This window comes from Humulus lupulus, chromosome 8 (assembly GCF_963169125.1).
Source record: "Humulus lupulus chromosome 8, drHumLupu1.1, whole genome shotgun sequence".
Lineage (NCBI taxonomy): Eukaryota > Viridiplantae > Streptophyta > Magnoliopsida > Rosales > Cannabaceae > Humulus > Humulus lupulus.
In genome coordinates, this window is record NC_084800.1 from 22042197 (window position 1) to 22061368 (window position 19172).

The 19172-nt window shown below is 35.8% G+C and overlaps 1 protein-coding gene across 1 annotated transcript; it reads left to right on the forward strand.

The window, feature by feature from the left end:
- Nucleotides 1–3977: 3977 nt before the first annotated feature.
- LOC133795134 (uncharacterized) lies at nucleotides 3978–8746 on the forward strand. The gene is made up of 3 exons (XM_062232581.1): nucleotides 3978–4613; nucleotides 5681–6919; nucleotides 7292–8746. Exons 1-3 carry the CDS (start codon nucleotides 3999–4001, stop codon nucleotides 8744–8746), a joined length of 3309 nt encoding a protein of 1102 aa, XP_062088565.1. The 5' UTR covers nucleotides 3978–3998.
- Nucleotides 8747–19172: the final 10426 nt, after the last annotated feature.

Here is a 19172-nt window from a genome sequence, read left to right on the forward strand (position 1 = left end):
TTTTTTGATTAATTTTTAATAATTTAATTAATTAAATAATAAAAGTTTGATATAATATTATCTAATTAAATAATTTAATTTAATTTGTTTATTGAATAACATTGTTTAATATAAATTACATGAATATAAAAATTGATAGTTATATTTAATAAAATTTTAAAAAATTATGAATAACTAATAATTTATTTTTAATTATTTTTTATTAATTTAATTAATTAAATAATAAAAGTTTGATATAATATTATCTAATTAAATTATATAATTTAATTTGTTTATTGAATAACATTATCTATTATTAAATAGTTATAAATTACATGAATATAGAAATTGATAATTATGTTTAATAAAAGTATAAAAAATTAAGAATAAATAATTATATAAATAATAATTTATTTTTTGATTAATTTTTAATAATTTAATTAATTAAATAATAAAAGTTTGATATAATATTATCTAATTAAATAATTTAATTTAATTTGTTTATTGACATTGTTTAATATAAATTACATGAATATAAAACTTGATAATTATATTTAATAAAATTTAAAAAAATTATGAATAAATAATAAATTAGTTTAGGAAAAAAAATTAATTTGTTTATAAATAACATTATCTAATAAAACATCATAAAATAGCATAAGATATTATAATATTGCATAAGATTTCAAAAATGATAACAAATTTCCTTTGTTATACATTTCTATTCACATTACTAAAACTCAAACTCTTATAACACTTTAGATGGCGATTGACAAGATTTGGACAACATTGAGAAATCGTGGTTGTCAAGAATATTGGAATGGTCTGCAAGCTTTTTTGAGGATGGCATCAGAACATAAAGATTCTGATGGAAGAATTAGGTGCGCATGTGTGAGATGCAATAATAATAGATTTGAATATTTAGATGTAGTTCGGGCACACGTATTTGATAGGGGTTTTCATCAAGCTTATGATAAGTGGATTTTTCATGGTGAGGTGGAAGAAATTGTTGCTGATGAGGTGGTTGATGAGATGATTCACGTTGTGGAAGACTTCCTTTTACCGACAATTGAGGAAGTAGAAAGGGATCTCAGTGGGAGTCAGTATTATGATGAGTTATTTGAGGAGATTGAAGCGGAGTTGTATCCTGGATGTGATTGGATTTCATCCTTGAACTTTTTAGCAAAGTTATTGCGTCTAAAAGTTAGAGGGAAGATGCCCAACAACATATTTGATGAATTACTGAAGTTGTTAAAGCTTGCATTTCCTAAGGAAAACAAAATCCTCGGATCGTACTACAAGGTGAAAAAGAGATTGAAAAAATTAGGGTTGGGATACGAGTCCATTCATGTGTGTCAGTATGATTGCTGCTTATTTTACAATGAGCATGCATCTAAAGAGAGATGTCAAGTATGCGGAAGTAGTAGATGGATTACTTCCGAAATGACGAAAGGAAAAAAAGTGCCACACAAGGTGATGCGTTACTTTCCGTTGACCCCTCGGTTGAAAAGATTATATAATTTAAGGATTACAGCAAAACACATGATATGGCATCACGCCGGGAAATCAAAAGATGAAGGGGTGATGCGACACCCGGTGGACGGCTCTGCGTGGAAGGACTTTGATGCCAAGCATCCTGATTTTTCAAGGGATCCCAGAAATGTTCGTCTGGGCTTAGGTGCTGATGGGTTTAATCCATTTGGCAACATGAACCTTGCATACAACATGTGGCCTGTGGTGTTGGCAAACTATAATCTGCCACCTTGGTTGTGCATGAAAGACAATTATTTCATGTTGACCCTCCTTATTCCTGGGCCAAAATCACCCGGTAAGGACATGGATGTATTTATGAGACCATTGGTGGATGAGTTGAAGGATTTGTGGGTTAACAGAGTTGATACAAGAGATAGTACGACCAACATGATGTTCAAGATGCGGGTAGCCCTTTTGTGGACAGTGAACAATTTTCCAGCTCGCAATAGGTTGTCTGGATAGAGTGGTCAGGGATACAAAGCTTGTCCTACGTGTAATGAGGACACAACTTCCATCCGAGTGATCGGTAAGACATCTTACGATGGTCACAGAAGATTCTTGCCAAGTACTCATCGAATGAGAAGAGACAAAGAGTTCGATGGAGAAGTTGAGAGAAGATGTCCTCCGAGACGGTTTACTTGTGAGGATATGCTAGAACAAGTTAATGCTCTTGCAGCGTAAGTTCTAGGAAAACATGTCTAGTTTGGGGGTGTGAAACGTAAAAGAGGAGTAGATGAAGGTAATTGGAGGAAAAAAAGTATTTTTTACGAGCTTGAGTATTGGTGTACAAACAAATTAAAACACAATATAGATGTCATGCATGTTGAGAAGAATGTGTGTGATAGTCTCATTGGCACCATCTTAGACAATGATAAATCTAAGGACACCACTAATGCCAGACATGATTTGAAAAAGATGGGTGTGAGAGAGAATCATTGTGGATTTATGAAGATGAGAATGGGAAGCTGATGAAGCCGCACGCTCCTTATGTGTTAACTCCGGCGCAGAGGCAACAGTTTTGTCAGTTTATAAAAGGAGTTAGATTTCCAGATGGTTTTTGTTCATATTTGAAGAAGAAAGTGTTGACCCAAACTCTTAAGTCTCCTTGTTTTGATGATTAACAAATATTTGATTATTATTTGTTACTAATGATCTGTTGATTTTGTAGCAAAAACTAAAGTGAATTAGCACTTCAAAGTCAAAATTATGACCAAGGGCAAAATGGTCATTTTACCAAGTTTTCCAGAAATGACCCAAAATGGACTTCAAGACTCAAGAAACTCAAGATAAAGGTTTAACTTAATTTCTTAGTCTTGTAAAGTGATTGCAAGTATACTTTAAGTCATAAGTATAGAATTTGGCTCACTCACGCACTAAAAAATGGTGATTTTTTAAAATGAGAAATAAATATCCTAAATTAATTTTTAAGAAAATACATCCCGATACGGTCGTAACGCAATTGGAATTTTTGAAATCGGATAAACGAGCTAAAAGTTATAAAGAATTGAAAAACGGGAAAATCGGCATAATCTGAGTTTTTCTCTCTGTTTGCCATCCGGAATTCCGGATGGGCAACCGAAATTCCGGTTGTTTCCAACCGGAATTCCGGTTCCCTCATCCGGACTTCCGGTTCGCGGCAGACAGCTTCGCAAATTAATCCCTAACGGCTATAAACGACTAGTTTTTTCCCAAACTCTATATAAACTCGTCTTTTACTTCAAATTGGTGGTTGGCTGAGCATTTATTACATATACCAAACCAAATCCATTGATTTCAAAGAGCTTTCAAAGTTTACTCATCCAAACACCTATTCACACACTTGAGCCAAAATTTGTATTTATTTCTTCTAAGTGTGCTTGCTAATCACTCTAGGTTTCTCATTGTATTATCATACTTCTAGAGTGATTTTTGCTTGTAATATCAAACACATTCCCATATTGAGATTGAGGTGAGGTTGGCACCGGTTTTGTAAACAACCCGGTTAGAGTGAGATTGGCACTTCAACAATCCGAAAAAGAGGTTGATAGTCCTTGGTGGTGGAAAACTATTGTAAGAGGTTTGGAAATACCTTGGTGAAAAATTCCCGGTTGTAAGGGTTAGTCAAGCCCGCTAACTTGGCTCGATAGTTGAACTCAAAGCTAGGTCCTTAGCTTTGAAGACCAAGGACGTAGGTGGCTTAGTTCTACCGAACCTTGTAAAATTCGAGAGTTTGCGATTTCTTAACCTTCAACTCTTTACATTACAAGTTTAATTATTTGCTATATCTATTTGATTGCCATATTATTTGCTTTTGCTTGATAAATTTGATTTATTGCATAATTTGGCATATTAAGTTTTAAATTTCCGAAATTAGTTTAAATTTCCAATTCACCCCCCCTCTTGGAAACATATCTTGGGTTAACAATTGGTATCAGAGCTAGGGCTCATTTATTTAATTAGATTTTACAATCTAGAGCATGGCGTTTCCAAGTAATTCACAAAATAACATGTTAGAAGGTCTAAGCACAACTAGAGCACCATTCTTTAATGGAGTAGACTTTCCCTATTGGAAAATTAGGATGGAAACATATCTTCAATCTATTGATTATGATTTGTGGCATATAGTGTCTAATGGTCCTTACATTCCTAAACATGTCATTAATGATAAAGAAGTTATTAAGACATATGAGGCATATGACGAAGAAGATAAGAAAATGCTTTCTAAGAATGCTAAAGCTAAATATGCACTTATATGTGGATTGGATAGAGATGTGTTCAAAAATATTGAACAAGCCTCTACCGCTCATGATATGTGGAAAATGCTTGAAGTCACTCATCAAGGAACAAATGCTATGAAGGAAACTAAAATTCAAATTTATTCTACTCAATATGAGAACTTTAAGATGAAAGCGGATGAAACTATTGCTAACATGTATACTCGTTTCACTACTATCACTAATGGTTTGAATTCTCTTGGCAAGGTACTTTCACAAAAGGAGATGGTGACCAAGATTTTGAGAAGTCTCACCAAAGCCTATCAAGGCAAAGTAATTGCCATTCAAGAAGCCAAGGATCTCTCAACACTTCCCTTGGAAGAACTAATTGGCTCACTCATGAACCATGAAATTTTCATGCGTGCACAAGATGAAGAGGAAGTTGAGAAGAAAAAGAAGACTATTGCATTCAAGTCTTCCTCCTCCCGTGCCATTAGTGAGGATGATGAGGATAGCATGTGTAGTGACATGGAGGATTTGGCACTCTTCACAAAGAAGTACAAAAAGTTCATGAAATTCAAGAAGAACTTTGGGAAGAAGCCACAAAGAGGAAGTGATTCAAAAGAAAAAGAAAGAAGGAGCAAAGATGATCCACCAATTTGCTTCGAATGCAAGAAGCCCGGTCACATGAAGATGGATTGCCCAATGAGAAAGAAAAATAAATACAAAGGAAGGGCAATGTTGGCGGATTGGCTCAATAGTGATGAGGAGGACTCCGACAATGAGGAGAAGAATGAAGTAGCTAACATGTGCATGATGGCTCTTGATGATGGGGTAAGCATTTCTAGCCAAAGTGATTATGATAGTGAAAATGATGATGATAACTTAGAAATACCATATGATGAGTTGTCTAGTTCATTTAAGGATCTATTTAATGATTTTGGAAAATTGCTTGCTAAAAACCAAACTCTTAGAGAAAAGACCAACATGCTATTAAAAGAAATTGAGATTTTGAAATTAAATGAAAAAGAACTCTTAACTAAATCTCAATGTACTACTTGCTCCTCTTATAAGAAAGAAATTGGAAAATTGCATGATAACATAAAAAGCCTTAAGAATGACATATATACTTTTACAAAAGGTAAAGAAGGCTATGAACTTATGCTAGGGAGTCAATCTTGTGGTTTTGAAAAAAGTGGTATTGGATATGATCCTAGTAGGAAACAAAATTTTTTGAGAAACTTCTTTGTAAAACCAACTAGCCTACCACACTTTACATGCACATATTGTAACCAAGATGGTCATACTATTTCATATTGTCATGTAAAGAGATATGCATATCTAGGCAAGACCAAATGGGTACCAAAGGGTTCCAAAACTAACAAGAAAGGACCCAAAGTTGTTTGGGTACCAAAGGCCAACAAATGATTTTATTTTTGTAGGAATCAACAAGGAAGAGCAAAAGCTTGTGGTTCTTGGATAGTGGTTGTTCCAAGCATATGACCGGTGACCCATCAAGATTTTCGAGTTTTAAGAGCAAGGAAAGTGGCTTTGTCACTTTTGGAGACAATTCAAAAGGAAAAATCTTGGGCATTGGTGATATCGGTAACATATACTCTCCATGTATTAAAAATGTGCTTCTTGTTGATAACCTTAAACATAATTTACTTAGTATTAGTCAACTATGTGATAAAGATTTTCGTGTTGTTTTTGAATCCTCAAAATGCTCCATTGAAAATGCTTCAACCAATGAAGTTATTTTTGTTGGAGAAAGGAAGGATAATGTTTATGTTATTGATGTTGATTCCTTTGATAGCAAAAATAAATGTTTAACCGTTATGAATGATAATTCTTGGTTGTGGCATAGAAGATTAGGACATGCTAGTATGGATTCTATTTCAAAGTTGGTTAGAAAAGATCTTGTTGTTGGTTTGCCATCTATTCCTTTTGTTAAAGATAAACTTTGTGATGCATGCCAATTTGGAAAACAAATTAAAACATCTTTTCATTCCAAGAAAGAGATTTCAACCTCTAGACCTTTGAAATTGCTTCATATTGATTTATTTGGTCCTTCAAGAATTGCTAGTCTAGGTGGTAAATACTATGCATTTGTGATTGTTGATGATTTTTCTAGATTTACATGGGTTATATTTTTGAAACTCAAAAATGATGTTTTGGAAAATCTAGTTAAATTTTGTAAGAGTGTGCAAAATGAAAAAGGGTATTCAATCACCTCCATTAGGAGTGATCATGGTGGAGAGTTTGACAATGATGCTTTAGAATTGTTTTGTGATGAACATGGTTTTAACCATAACTTTTCGGCTCCAAGAACTCCACAACAAAATGGAGTTGTCGAAAGGAAGAATAGAACAATTCAAGAAATGGCTAGGTCAATGCTCAATGAAATCTCATTACCTAAATATTTTTGGGCCGAGGCCGTTAATACTTCTTGTTATATTTTGAACCGTGTTTTCATTAGGCCTAACATGAATAAAACCCCTTATGAGCTTTGGAAAGGGAGAAAACCCAACATTGGATATTTTAGAGTTTTTGGATGTAAATGCTATATTTTGAACACCAAGGACAACCTTGGAAAATTTGATGCAAAATCCGATGTTGGAATTTTTATAGGTTATTCAACACATAGTAAAGCTTATAGAATTTATAACAAAAGAACTAATGTTGTTGAAGAATCTATTCATGTTGCATTTGATGAGTCTAACCCTCCTACAAGCAAAAGTGTAGATGATGATGTTGTAGGTTTGGGAGAAGAGGTTCAAAAGCTTGACATTGGAGAATCATCTAACGCTCCATCACAAACTCCCAAAGAGGAACTACCCGAGGAAAAGGTAAATGAAAGCAAAGGTATGGATTCTAACCTCCCTCATGAGTGGAAGTTCAAAAGTGCTCATCCTATAGACCAAATTATAGGTGATCCTTCACAAGGAGTCACAACTAGAAGCTCCCTTAGAAACTTGTGTAATTTCATTGCTTTTATTTCTCAAATTGAACCAAAGAATTTTAAAGAGGCCGAGTTCGATGAATCTTGGCTTCTAGCTATGCAAGAAGAAATAAATCAATTTATTAGAAATGATGTTTGGGAGTTAGTTCCAAGACCGTCACACCAATCGGTGATTGGAACAAAATGGGTCTATAGAAATAAAGTAGATGAGCATGGGGTCATTGTGCGTAACAAGGCTAGATTAGTGGCCCAAGGTTACAATCAAGAAGAAGGAATTGATTATGAGGAGACCTTTGCCCCGGTAGCAAGACTTGAGTCCATAAGAATGTTATTAGCTTTTGCATGCCACAAGAATTTTGTCTTGTATCAAATGGATGTTAAAAGCGCTTTCTTAAATGGATACATTATGGAAGAGGTTTATGTCTCTCAACCCCCCGGTTTTCAAGATCACAAACACCCTAACCATGTTTATAAATTAAAGAAAGCATTATATGGTTTAAAGCAAGCTCCTAGAGCTTGGTATGATCGTTTAAGCACTTTTCTTATCTCAAATGGTTTTTCAATGGGAAAAGCGGATAATACACTTTTTATTAAAAGAAAATCAAAAGACATTATTATAGTACAAATATATGTTGATGATATTATTTTTGGTGCTACTAATGATGTTCTTTGTGAAGAATTTTCAAAGTGTATGCATAGTGAATTCGAGATGAGCATGATGGGAGAGCTCAACTTTTTCCTTGGACTTCAAATAAAGCAACAAAAGAATGGAATCTTCATAAGTCAATCCAAGTATATCAAGGATCTACTTCAAAAGTTTGACTTGGCCAATGCAAAGTCCATGAAAACCCCTATGAGCACCTCCATAAAGATGGACAAGGATGAAAGTGGTAAGGATGTTGACATCACCAAGTATCGAGGTATGATTGGCTCATTATTATATTTAACCGCTAGTAGACCCGATATTTTGTTTAGTGTTGGTCTATGTGCTAGGTACCAATCATGTCCCAAGGAATCCCACTTAAGTGCTGTTAAGAGAATCTTTAGATACTTGATAGGCACAATGAATCTAGGGCTTTGGTATCCCAAGAACTCAAACTTTGAAATCATTAGTTACTCGGATGCGGACTTTTCCGGTTGTAAGTCGGATAGGAAAAGTACTAGTGGAACATGTCACTTTCTAGGAAACTCTTTAGTGTCATGGTTTAGCAAGAAACAAAACTCGGTAGCCCTATCCACAACCGAAGCCGAATACATAGCCGCCGGTAGTTGTTGTGCTCAAATACTTTGGATGAAACAAACTCTTAAAGATTTTGATGTTGATTTTGAATGTACACCCATAAAGTGTGACAATACTAGTGCCATTAACCTCTCTAAGAATCCAATCTTGCATTCTAGAGCCAAGCATATTGATATAAGGCACCACTTCCTTAGAGATCATATCCAAAGAGGTGACATTATGCTAGATTTTGTGAGCACCAATTTCCAACTAGCGGATATTTTCACCAAGCCTCTTAGTGATGAGAGATTTAGTTTTATTAGAAGAGAGCTAGGAATGACCAACATAAATGAAATTTAAGGTTTACTAGCTACTTGAATATCATATCTCTTCTTACTTACTTATGCATGTATACTCTCACTATAATATGATTCTATGCATAAATAAGCAAAATCTTATAATACTTGACCTATTAGATATATGTCTTTGAGGATAACAAATTATAGGTCATGATATGAATTTTTGGTGAACTTTGAACTCATTTTTGTTTGAGTAAATATGTGAATTTTTGCATATGTGCTTAGTATATGTGTTTATGTGTTTGAACATGTCTAAATAAGTCTATCTAGTATGCCTATAGGGTTTCTATGCTTGAATTACTCTTTGAACAATTTTTAGGTATGCTAAGTATTGAAATTTGTTAGTTTTTGCCTAAATGAGTGTTTTTCGCCAAACTTACTCAATTTTCAACATTTTTCAAATCCGTCAGTTTGAGCACCTCAAATTTAACACATTTGAACTATTGCAAAAAGAATTTTTCGATTTGGTTGCATAAAACTCATTTTTGGTAGATTTCTACTCTTCAAGGCCTTTTTAAGGCATTTTTCGAAAAATCTACCCAAAATGCTCAATTTTCATCATTTTTCGAAACCGTAACTTCCCACACCTCACATTTAACATTCTTGAGGTGTTGCAAAAAGAATTTTTTGATTTGGATGCATAAAACTCATTTTTGGTAGATTTCTACTTTTCAAGGCCTTTTAAGGCATTTTTCGAAAAATCTACCCAAAATTCTCAATTTTCCATATTTTTCGATTCCGTCACTTCACACACCTCATATTTAATATTATTGAACTGCTGGAAAAAGAATTTTTCAATTTGGTTGAACAGATTTCGTTTTTGGTAAGTTCTTGGCTTTCTTGAATTTCTTTTTAAAACTTACCGTAAATCGTCATTTTTCAACATTTTTCAGATTTTCTTGTTTGAGCATATTCATTTTCTCATATTTTAGGTGTTAGAAAAAGTTTGGGGTCAATTGGGTTAAAAACGAAGTTTTTAGGCACGTTTTTTAAAAGAGGGCTGGGCTGGTGCACCAACCGGAATTCCGGTTGGCTGTGCACAGACCAACCGGAATTCCGGTTGGCGCCTGACAGCAGCCACTTCAGTTTTTTTTTGGCCTTTTAAAATGCATTTTTACTTTTTCTTGTGTACTTGTGTATTTGCATGGCTTTATGCCTTATGTATGAATGTTTAAACTATTTAATCCATGTTTGTTTATGATTTATTTTGTGAATTCTTTTGCCATCCTTTTTGATGAATCAAAAGGGGGAGAAGTGATAGGATTATTTTTAACTGTTTTGGCAAAACCTCAATATCTAAGACTAACAATGTTATTTGAACTTAAGTGATATATTGAGGGGGAGTTTACAAAATCATGCAAGGTAAAACTAAAAGGTAAATTTCTTTTATCCTTGCACACATTAAGGGGGAGCTAATCTAATATTCATATTTAAAAATATCTTCTTTCCCTTGTAAAATAATCAAATATTTGATATCATTAAAAAGGGGGAGATTGTTGACCCAAACTCTTAAGTCTCCTTGTTTTGATGATTAACAAATATTTGATTATTATTTGTTACTAATGATCTGTTGATTTTGTAGCAAAAACTAAAGTGAATTAGCACTTCAAAGTCAAAATTATGACCAAGGGCAAAATGGTCATTTTACCAAGTTTTCCAGAAATGACCCAAAATGGACTTCAAGACTCAAGAAACTCAAGATAAAGGTTTAACTTAATTTCTTAGTCTTGTAAAGTGATTGCAAGTATACTTTAAGTCATAAGTATAGAATTTGGCTTACTCACGCACTAAAAAATGGTGATTTTTTAAAATGAGAAATAAATATCCTAAATTAATTTTTAAGAAAATACATCCCGATACGGTCGTAACGCAATTGGAATTTTTGAAATCGGATAAACGAGCTAAAAGTTATAAAGAATTGAAAAACGGGAAAATCGGCATAATCTGAGTTTTTCTCTCTGTTTGCCATCCGGAATTCCGGATGGGCAACCGGAATTCCGGTTGCTTCCAACCGGAATTCCGGTTCCCTCATCCGGACTTCCGGTTCGCGGCAGACAGCTTCGCAAATTAATCCCTAACGGCTATAAACGGCTAGTTTTTTCCCAAACTCTATATAAACTCGTCTTTTACTTCAAATTGGTGGTTGGCTGAGCATTTATTACATATACCAAACCAAATCCATTGATTTCAAAGAGCTTTCAAAGTTTACTCATCCAAACACATATTCACACACTTGAGCCAAAATTTGTATTTATTTCTTCTAAGTGTGCTTGCTAATCACTCTAGGTTTCTCATTGTATTATCATACTTCTAGAGTGATTTTTGCTTGTAATATCAAACACATTCCCATATTGAGATTGAGGTGAGGTTGGCACCGGTTTTGTAAACAACCCGGTTAGAGTGAGATTGGCACTTCAACAATCCGAAAAAGAGGTTGATAGTCCTTGGTGGTGGAAAACTATTGTAAGAGGTTTGGAAATACCTTGGTGAAAAATTCCCGGTTGTAAGGGTTAGTCAAGCCCGCTAACTTGGCTCGATAGTTGAACTCAAAGCTAGGTCCTTAGCTTTGAAGACCAAGGACGTAGGTGGCTTAGTTCTACCGAACCTTGTAAAATTCGAGAGTTTGCGATTTCTTAACCTTCAACTCTTTACATTACAAGTTTAATTATTTGCTATATCTATTTGATTGCCATATTATTTGCTTTTGCTTGATAAATTTGATTTATTGCATAATTTGGCATATTAAGTTTTAAATTTCCGAAATTAGTTTAAATTTCCAATTCACCCCCCCTCTTGGAAACATATCTTGGGTTAACAGAAAGTGTCTGAGAATGATAGAAATATTCTTGGGTTAAAGTCACACGATTGTCATGTGATAATGCAACGATTACTTTCTCTCGGTGTTCGCAAGTTTCTTCCAAAATCTATATCGACCACTATTGCAGAATTGTGCAATTTCTTCAGGCAAATATGTTCGAGGAATTTAAATGTTAAAGATATGGAGGAAGCACAAAATGATTTTATTCAGATATTGTGCAAGATGGAGTTGATTTTTCCTCCAGCTTTTTTTGACATAATAATTCATTTGGTATTACATTTGCCAGAAGAAGCAATATTGGGTGGCCCGATATTTATGAGGTGGATGTATCCTTTTGAAATGTACATGAAAAAAATTAAAGAATTATGTAGGAAATAAAGCTCGTCCTGAAGGGTCGATCGCCGAAGGCTATGTTGCAGATGAGGCTTTGACCTTTTGTTCAATGTATTTCAAAGACATTGAAACAAGATTTAACCGTCTTGATCGAAATGAAGATGCAACTTATATCCCACGAAACCTTACAGTTTTCCAATCTCAATGTCGTCCACTCACAAAGGGAACTTTGAAGCCTCTCAATCATAATACTCGTGAAATAGCTGAGTGGTTCATACTTGAGAATTCTCCTGAAATTGAGCCTTATTTAGAGTAAGTTTATTCTCTTATAAATTAGAACATGTGTGGTTATTATCACTTTTTTGTTATCAAGAATCGTAACACTATTCTAATTAACAGCGAACACCTACAAGAGATTAAACAAAAATACCCAGATGGTGATCGTGATCGTTTGCATAGGAAAAATTTTCGTTCGTGGTTTCATAAAAAGGTAGCTTTGAACTTTGAACTTTGAACAATGATTTTATTAATGATATATTTTGTGAATCTAATATCATTTGATGTATTTAGATATATGACTTGCACAAGCTTGGGTCTTTGGAAAATGGTGATGAATTGTTAGCTTTAGCATCTGGGTCAGATCATTTGTCAACCTTTTACCAAGGTTGTATAGTCAATGGTGTTCGATTTATTGCACACGACCGAGACAAAAAGCGCACCACACAGAATAGTGGAGTGTCTGTTGCCGGAACAAAATGTTTTAATTATTACGGTACGCTTGAAGAAGTAGTGACCCTTTCGTTCACTGGTGCATATTCAGTGGCATTATTTCAGTGCAAATGGTTTAATACAAATCCAAGAATGAAGAAAACAGTCATTGAAAATAATATCACCAGTATAAACGTCAATGGTGAATGGTACAAAGATGAACCGTACATACTTGCTACTCAAGCTAAGCAAGTTTTCTATCTCGATGATTTACTTAGAGGTCGTGATTGGAAAGTTGTAGAAGATGTGAATCATCGACAGATTTGGGACATTAAGGAAAATTCTGATGAGGTTAATGATGTTATTGATGTTGTACATAAAACAAGTTCATCAAATTTTGTGTTGACTGTGGACCTCGGTGAGTTGATTATGCAATCTGATCAACCTGCTGCATATGTTGGAGCTGATGAAGAGAGTGACGACAAAGCTGATATGTCAGAACATGAGGAAGTTGCAGATGCAGAGGATGAATTGTTAGTTGAGCTTTGTGAAGATGAAAATGTGTCTCCGATTACTGATGGAAATGATAGTGATTACTCTGTTTAGTTTTTTCTATTTGTGTAACAGAACTATATATTTAAATATAATAAAGTTTTTTTTTTGTAATTATCATTATTATGAATTCAATGTGATATACTTCTATTTTAATGCTAATTACTAACTAATAAATTTTAAACTGAAGTATAATGTCAGCTGATATAGCTACTTATCATAGCGGAGATGGTGGGGGTCAAGACCCGCCAGATCCTTCTAGGGTACCATCATCTTGCGAGTCAGGTTAAATATTGCATATCAAAATTATTTTTAGAAATTATATTGTTAGATAAATATAACATCAATACTAATACTGATTATTGTTAATAAATTTTAAAGCCCCGCCGACGAGAAGAAAAGGTCGTGGCCTTGCTAGTAATAATGTTCTTGAAGAACGAAGGAAAAAAGCTGGGAAACCATTGGATCTAGAGCTTGATCTTGTGACCAACAAAGTGGTTGGGCAGGAGGATCAAGCTTTTATTCGCATGTTGGGCACTCTAGTTACCATTTTGTGTCCGGGGCATTATTTGGATTTTGCTGATGTACCTCAACAGTTTAAGGATCAAGTGCTTGATCGTATGAGGGTAAAAAAATTAAAAATCTTGTACTTTTCATTATTTACAAAGTTATCTAATTTTTTTTTCTTAATGCAGTATTACTATAATATAGACGGTCATCCACAACGTGAGTCAGTTCTGGCAACTGTCAACAAGGAGATGGGCGAAAGATATCGCGAGAGAAAGAACAATAGACATAGACACTTCAAAAATCATTATGCTGGACCAGAAGATTTGGAGAATGTCCTCTCTAAGCCACCTAACCATTGCACTAAGGAGGCTTGGCAGAATATTTGTGAAATATTTTTGGCTCGTTCCGCTAAAAATCAAGCAAACAGAAAACAAATGAAGTATGTAACAACACAAGGCACAAAGTCTTTGGTAGCTAAGCGTCACCAATATGTAAGCGAAGATGTTAATTTAATTTTATAAAATAATACATTTTGAAACATTTTGTTTACATTTGCATAGGAGAACCCAGATGCGCATGTTGTTGATACTTGGAGGGATGCTCATATGAGAAAATCGACAAAATCTTTTGTCAATGAGGCAGCTCAACAAGATTATGTAAGTGAATAGTATTGTTTTCTTGTTTCTAATGTTTCTAATTTTTGTTCATAATGTTATCTTTATACAGGAAAAAATGGCGGCAGAGGTTCAGAGGTCACAGCTTGAGAGGCAAAGTCAACAGCAGAGTGAGGCATCTCTAAATGTATCTAGCATTGATTCATCCCCGGTCGATCAATACAAGATACTAAGTAAAGTACTCGGGGAGAGATCTGACTACCAAAGACGAGTGGGTTATAGGGCGAAAGGGAAGGCAAAAAAGACATCCTCTAGCTCTACAGGTCAAAGTCAGTCCTAAGCAAATACTGCTGCTACGCCTAATGAAGATATGAATACTATGGCTCTGATGATGAAGGCAATTTGTGAGACGTTTCAGTCTGTGGTACATGAGCATCCTAGTAAACTGTATGACCCAAGGTTTGACAGTTTTCTGCAGAGGTATTTTCCACCACAATCCGAAGGTGGTTCTTCTTCTCAGAGTTACACTGTCAATCCTGACCTTCATACACCGCCACAACAGCAGTACCAGCCTCCTTCACAGCAGCAGTACCAGCCTCCTTCACAGTAGCAGCACCAGCCTCCTTCACAGTATCCGCCACAGCATCTGTACCAGCCTCACCCAACGTATCCGCCACATGTGTCGTCGCAAAAACCTCCTCAGTATCAAAACCAATACATTTTTGGACGCTCTTCCCAGTATCCTCCACTATATTTCAGCTTTACCGATTTTCAAGGAGGATCGATGCAGCCTCCGCTACCTAATGTTAGATATGGGGAGGTTGGAGGTTCGTCGCAGCAACCATATGTGAGATATCGTGAGTTTGGGGGAGGGTCGCAGCCACAGCCTCGAGATCAGTTTGGGGACCTCACGCTCGGACGATCATCACAGCCACCTTATATTCCTTCACCGCCACAGCCACAGCCGTCACCGCCACCGCCACCGTCACAGCCGTCGTCCTCACAGCCAAACCAAAATGTTGAAGATGAGGACAATTTCAATATTAATCTTAATGATTTTATTTAGTTACTAGTTTATGTATTTGGACTGAATTAATACTGTATTTATTTTTAATGACAATAGCGATATTTACTAGGTTGATAAATATTAAAACTATTTACATTAATTTTAGTATTAGTTATGTTTAAATGAATTAAATGTTTATTTTTGTTAAATTATATTATGAATTATTTTTAAAAATAATTAAATTTAATAAATATTAATTTATTTCAAATAAAATTTAAAAAATATTATAAAAAAAAATATTAGCGGCGGACCCCGCGGCTAATAATAATGCCTCTGACAAATGTATTAACGGCGGGCTCCGCCGCTAATATTATATTATTAGCGGTGGGTGTGTCAGTCCGCCACTAATAATGGTTATTAGCGACAAACAATTGGGCGCAGGGTATTAGCGGCGGAGTCCCCCGCCGCTAATGCATGAAATTATTGTAGTGATAATATAGGTAGACATTAAAAACTAGAGGGGTTTTTTATATCTTATTTCAGGAGTCATTGAAAGTTTATGTCTATGACTAACAATGTAAGAAAAAATCGAACATAAAATGCATGTCACCTATGGGAAGACATGAGAGACTTCTCACATCTCTCATTGGGAGACATTATATGTAAAAAAAATATGACAACTCACTTTTTCACAAAGTCACTCTCTCTCACGTTCTCATGTCCCAAATTTCCCAAATTTGTAAGGAGGTGATAGTTGTAATGTCCAAAATTTCCTAATATGGCTTAGTGCCTGGATTAGGGGCCAGGAGGGCCATATAATTGATTCAATGCGTTATTATATGATTATATGCATGATTATGTGCATTGTATTATTATATGACTATATTTGTATATTTATGTGCATGTATGTGATATATGGGCGAGACCACATTATTATGTGGATATATTTGAGCCATTTGGCATGAGACGATCCTAGGAAGCAAGTTAATGGTTTTGTCATAACAGGGTTAATTACCGGGCTCGGGGTGAGCCTAGGGGTAATTTGATGCTTAGTATATTACCGGGATTGAGCGGGTAATAGGATATGATTTGGTAATTATTTGAGGATATTTGAAATAATGGGAATTAGAGTATGTTAATTATGATTAACGGGGTAGGAGGAAATGATAAAATTGCCCTTGGATGGCTTTGAGGGTTTATGATGGCCCTAGGGGCATTTCTTTCATTTTAGGCTTTAGATAGGCTTGATTAAACCAAGGGAAGGCTGTAGATTGAACTAGCAGAAAACAAGGTACTTTCTCTCCTTCTCTCATGACTACTCACACACACACTCTCTCTCGGTTTGGTATTTGAGGCAAAATTAAGAGATTAAAGCTTGAGGTTTTTGAGACTTGTGGGTTTAGAAGTGTGTTACAGCAATTCACGGGATTCAATTCATATATGAGGTAAGGATTCTAGCTTAACCTTTGAAGTTTTACTCTATTTTTAAGGTTATTTATAAGCTTGGAAGTTTGATATTAGAATTGGGTATTTGATGGTGTTTCAAGTGTTATGAAGCTTGGGTTTTATTGTTAGATTGGTGATAATGTTGTGTTGGGGTTTGGTTTTGATATTGGGATTGTTTGGTTGGAGTTTTGGCTGAGTTAGGATTGAAGAAAATGCAAGGGAGTTGGGTTAGCGGGGTCAAGTCGCGACTGAGTTCATGGGTACTGCGACTTGAGTGAACCTCAGAGCCTTCACTGGGCTCTGTTTGGCAGGCACGCCGCGACCCTCAAGGGAAAGTCACGGCCCGCCCTTGGCATTTAGACATGGGGTTATCTGTCTGGGAGGCGCGCCGCGGCCTTTGGGTGCAGGTCGCAGCCTGCCTGTCTGTTTTTGGCCAAGCTTGGTTTTACTTGGTTTTAAGCGCAAGTTTTCAAACCTTAAGGCTCGGGATCGAATCAACTACCTGTTTTAGTAGGATTCGAGGTCCCAAGGGCTAGGACTTGGTCCGTGAATCTTTTATTAGTCATTTTATTGATGGAATTTCATATTTGGTTATGATTAGGTGACCGCTAAGGGCCTAAGATCAGGATCGTTCTCAAGGATCGTTCTTAACTTATTTTACGCTCAAGTATGAGGTAAGAAAACTGCACGCATTATGTGACATACATGATTATTGTTGAAGCATGTTGATTGCTCTATATTTGGATATCTGTTGCATTATGAATACTTGAATGCATTGTTTATCTGAGCAATGCACTGACTTATTAGTCACAAACGATAATGGTGTTAAGTGATGGTCGTGAAGCTCTGTCTTATCCATTAGGATCGGCAATAGTACGGAGCGCTAGTTGTATGGAATTGACTTATGAGTCAAGAGCGGCAATGGCACAATAAACGCTAGTCGACATGATTAGATCTAATCAACAAGAGCATTATATGTTTGTCCGACCTATTAGTTGAAGAAAACTAAAGCGCTTGGGTAGTCTATGGCTAGTTACTCAGAGCTAGAGCTAAAAGGCTCAGGTGACTTGTTGGTCACATGGCTAGGGCGCAGAACTCCATGATGTCTTATTAGTCATCTATTCAGGGCGCAGGACCCCAGGATGTCTTATTAGTAATCTATTCAGGGCATAGAACTCCTGAATGACTTAATATTCATTAATCCAGAGCGTAAGACCCTAGAGTGACTTAACAGTCATTATCTGATTAGGGCTGTAAGCCCCAGAATGATCATTTATTAATATTTGCATACATGCAGTAATAAGGATCCTTGTTGAGCCTTGGCTCACGGGTGCTATGTGGTGCATGTAAAGGGAAAGAAAAGCTTACCCAGCCTTGAGTGGAGAGCTTAGGTGGCGACGTGTATATATGTAGCCGCTTGACCACCACGAACAAGGTGTTTCTCAGGGGAACTAGGGTTTAACCCTATTTTTGCCGCTTAGGTCGGTGGGACTGTAACTTTTGAGTTGTAATGACCATTTTGGATTCTAAACAATTTTGTAAACACTTTTATGGAATCCCATGTATAGTTAAATGTTTTAAATAAAATATATCCATTCCTTTTGACCGAAATTTTAACCCTGGCCCATTAATAACACTTAGATGCACGTTTATGGCCTAAAGTCTTGTTTATTGAGTTAAGCACTATTTAAAGTACACAGTGTGACGGTCTTGGCTAACCAGGGCGTTACAACTTGGTATCAGAGCGTGCCAAGGTTTAGGGTTCCTGTAGACTGGCTGGGCATGTACACTTGCCACTGAAGACAAGCTAAGCTCATGGTTTAGTAATTATTTATGTGGTTATGTGTTTAACTACTTAAATAGGATATAAATGCTTTACCTGCGTGCATGAGATACACTAATAGGGCTAGCCCTTGACTGCTGCATGATTAGCAAGAACATTCTTATTAGCATTGATATTGCTAGATCCTTCTTATTAGCATCGTTAATTGTTAAGTGCTAAGTGTTAAATGTTATGATTATGAATCAACATTCTTATTAGCATGACTGTTGAATGTGGATGAGTTTTTTCTTGATCTTGGACCATGAGGCGGCAAGAGGTTTAGTTAGCACTACCTAACTGTCTGCATTGATTATTACAGCAAGGTATAAGTTGAAAGTATGCTTCCAAGACAGGTAGATTCATCATCTGGCCAGGAAGATCAGGGTCAGTGTGATAGACAAGGTCAGGATAATGACCAGGGTTAGACCCCTCAGCCAGCTCCTGATAACTGACAGCAGTTTCTTGTTGACTTACAAGCTAGGGTATTGCGACAGGAAGAAGAAATACGCCTCTTGAGACAACAACAGGTTCCTGTAGGAATATTTTACTAGAGGCACCACCTGTAATGGTGCCAACAGTTGATCAGCCGCTAGAGGCTGGGAATAAATAGGAACCTCT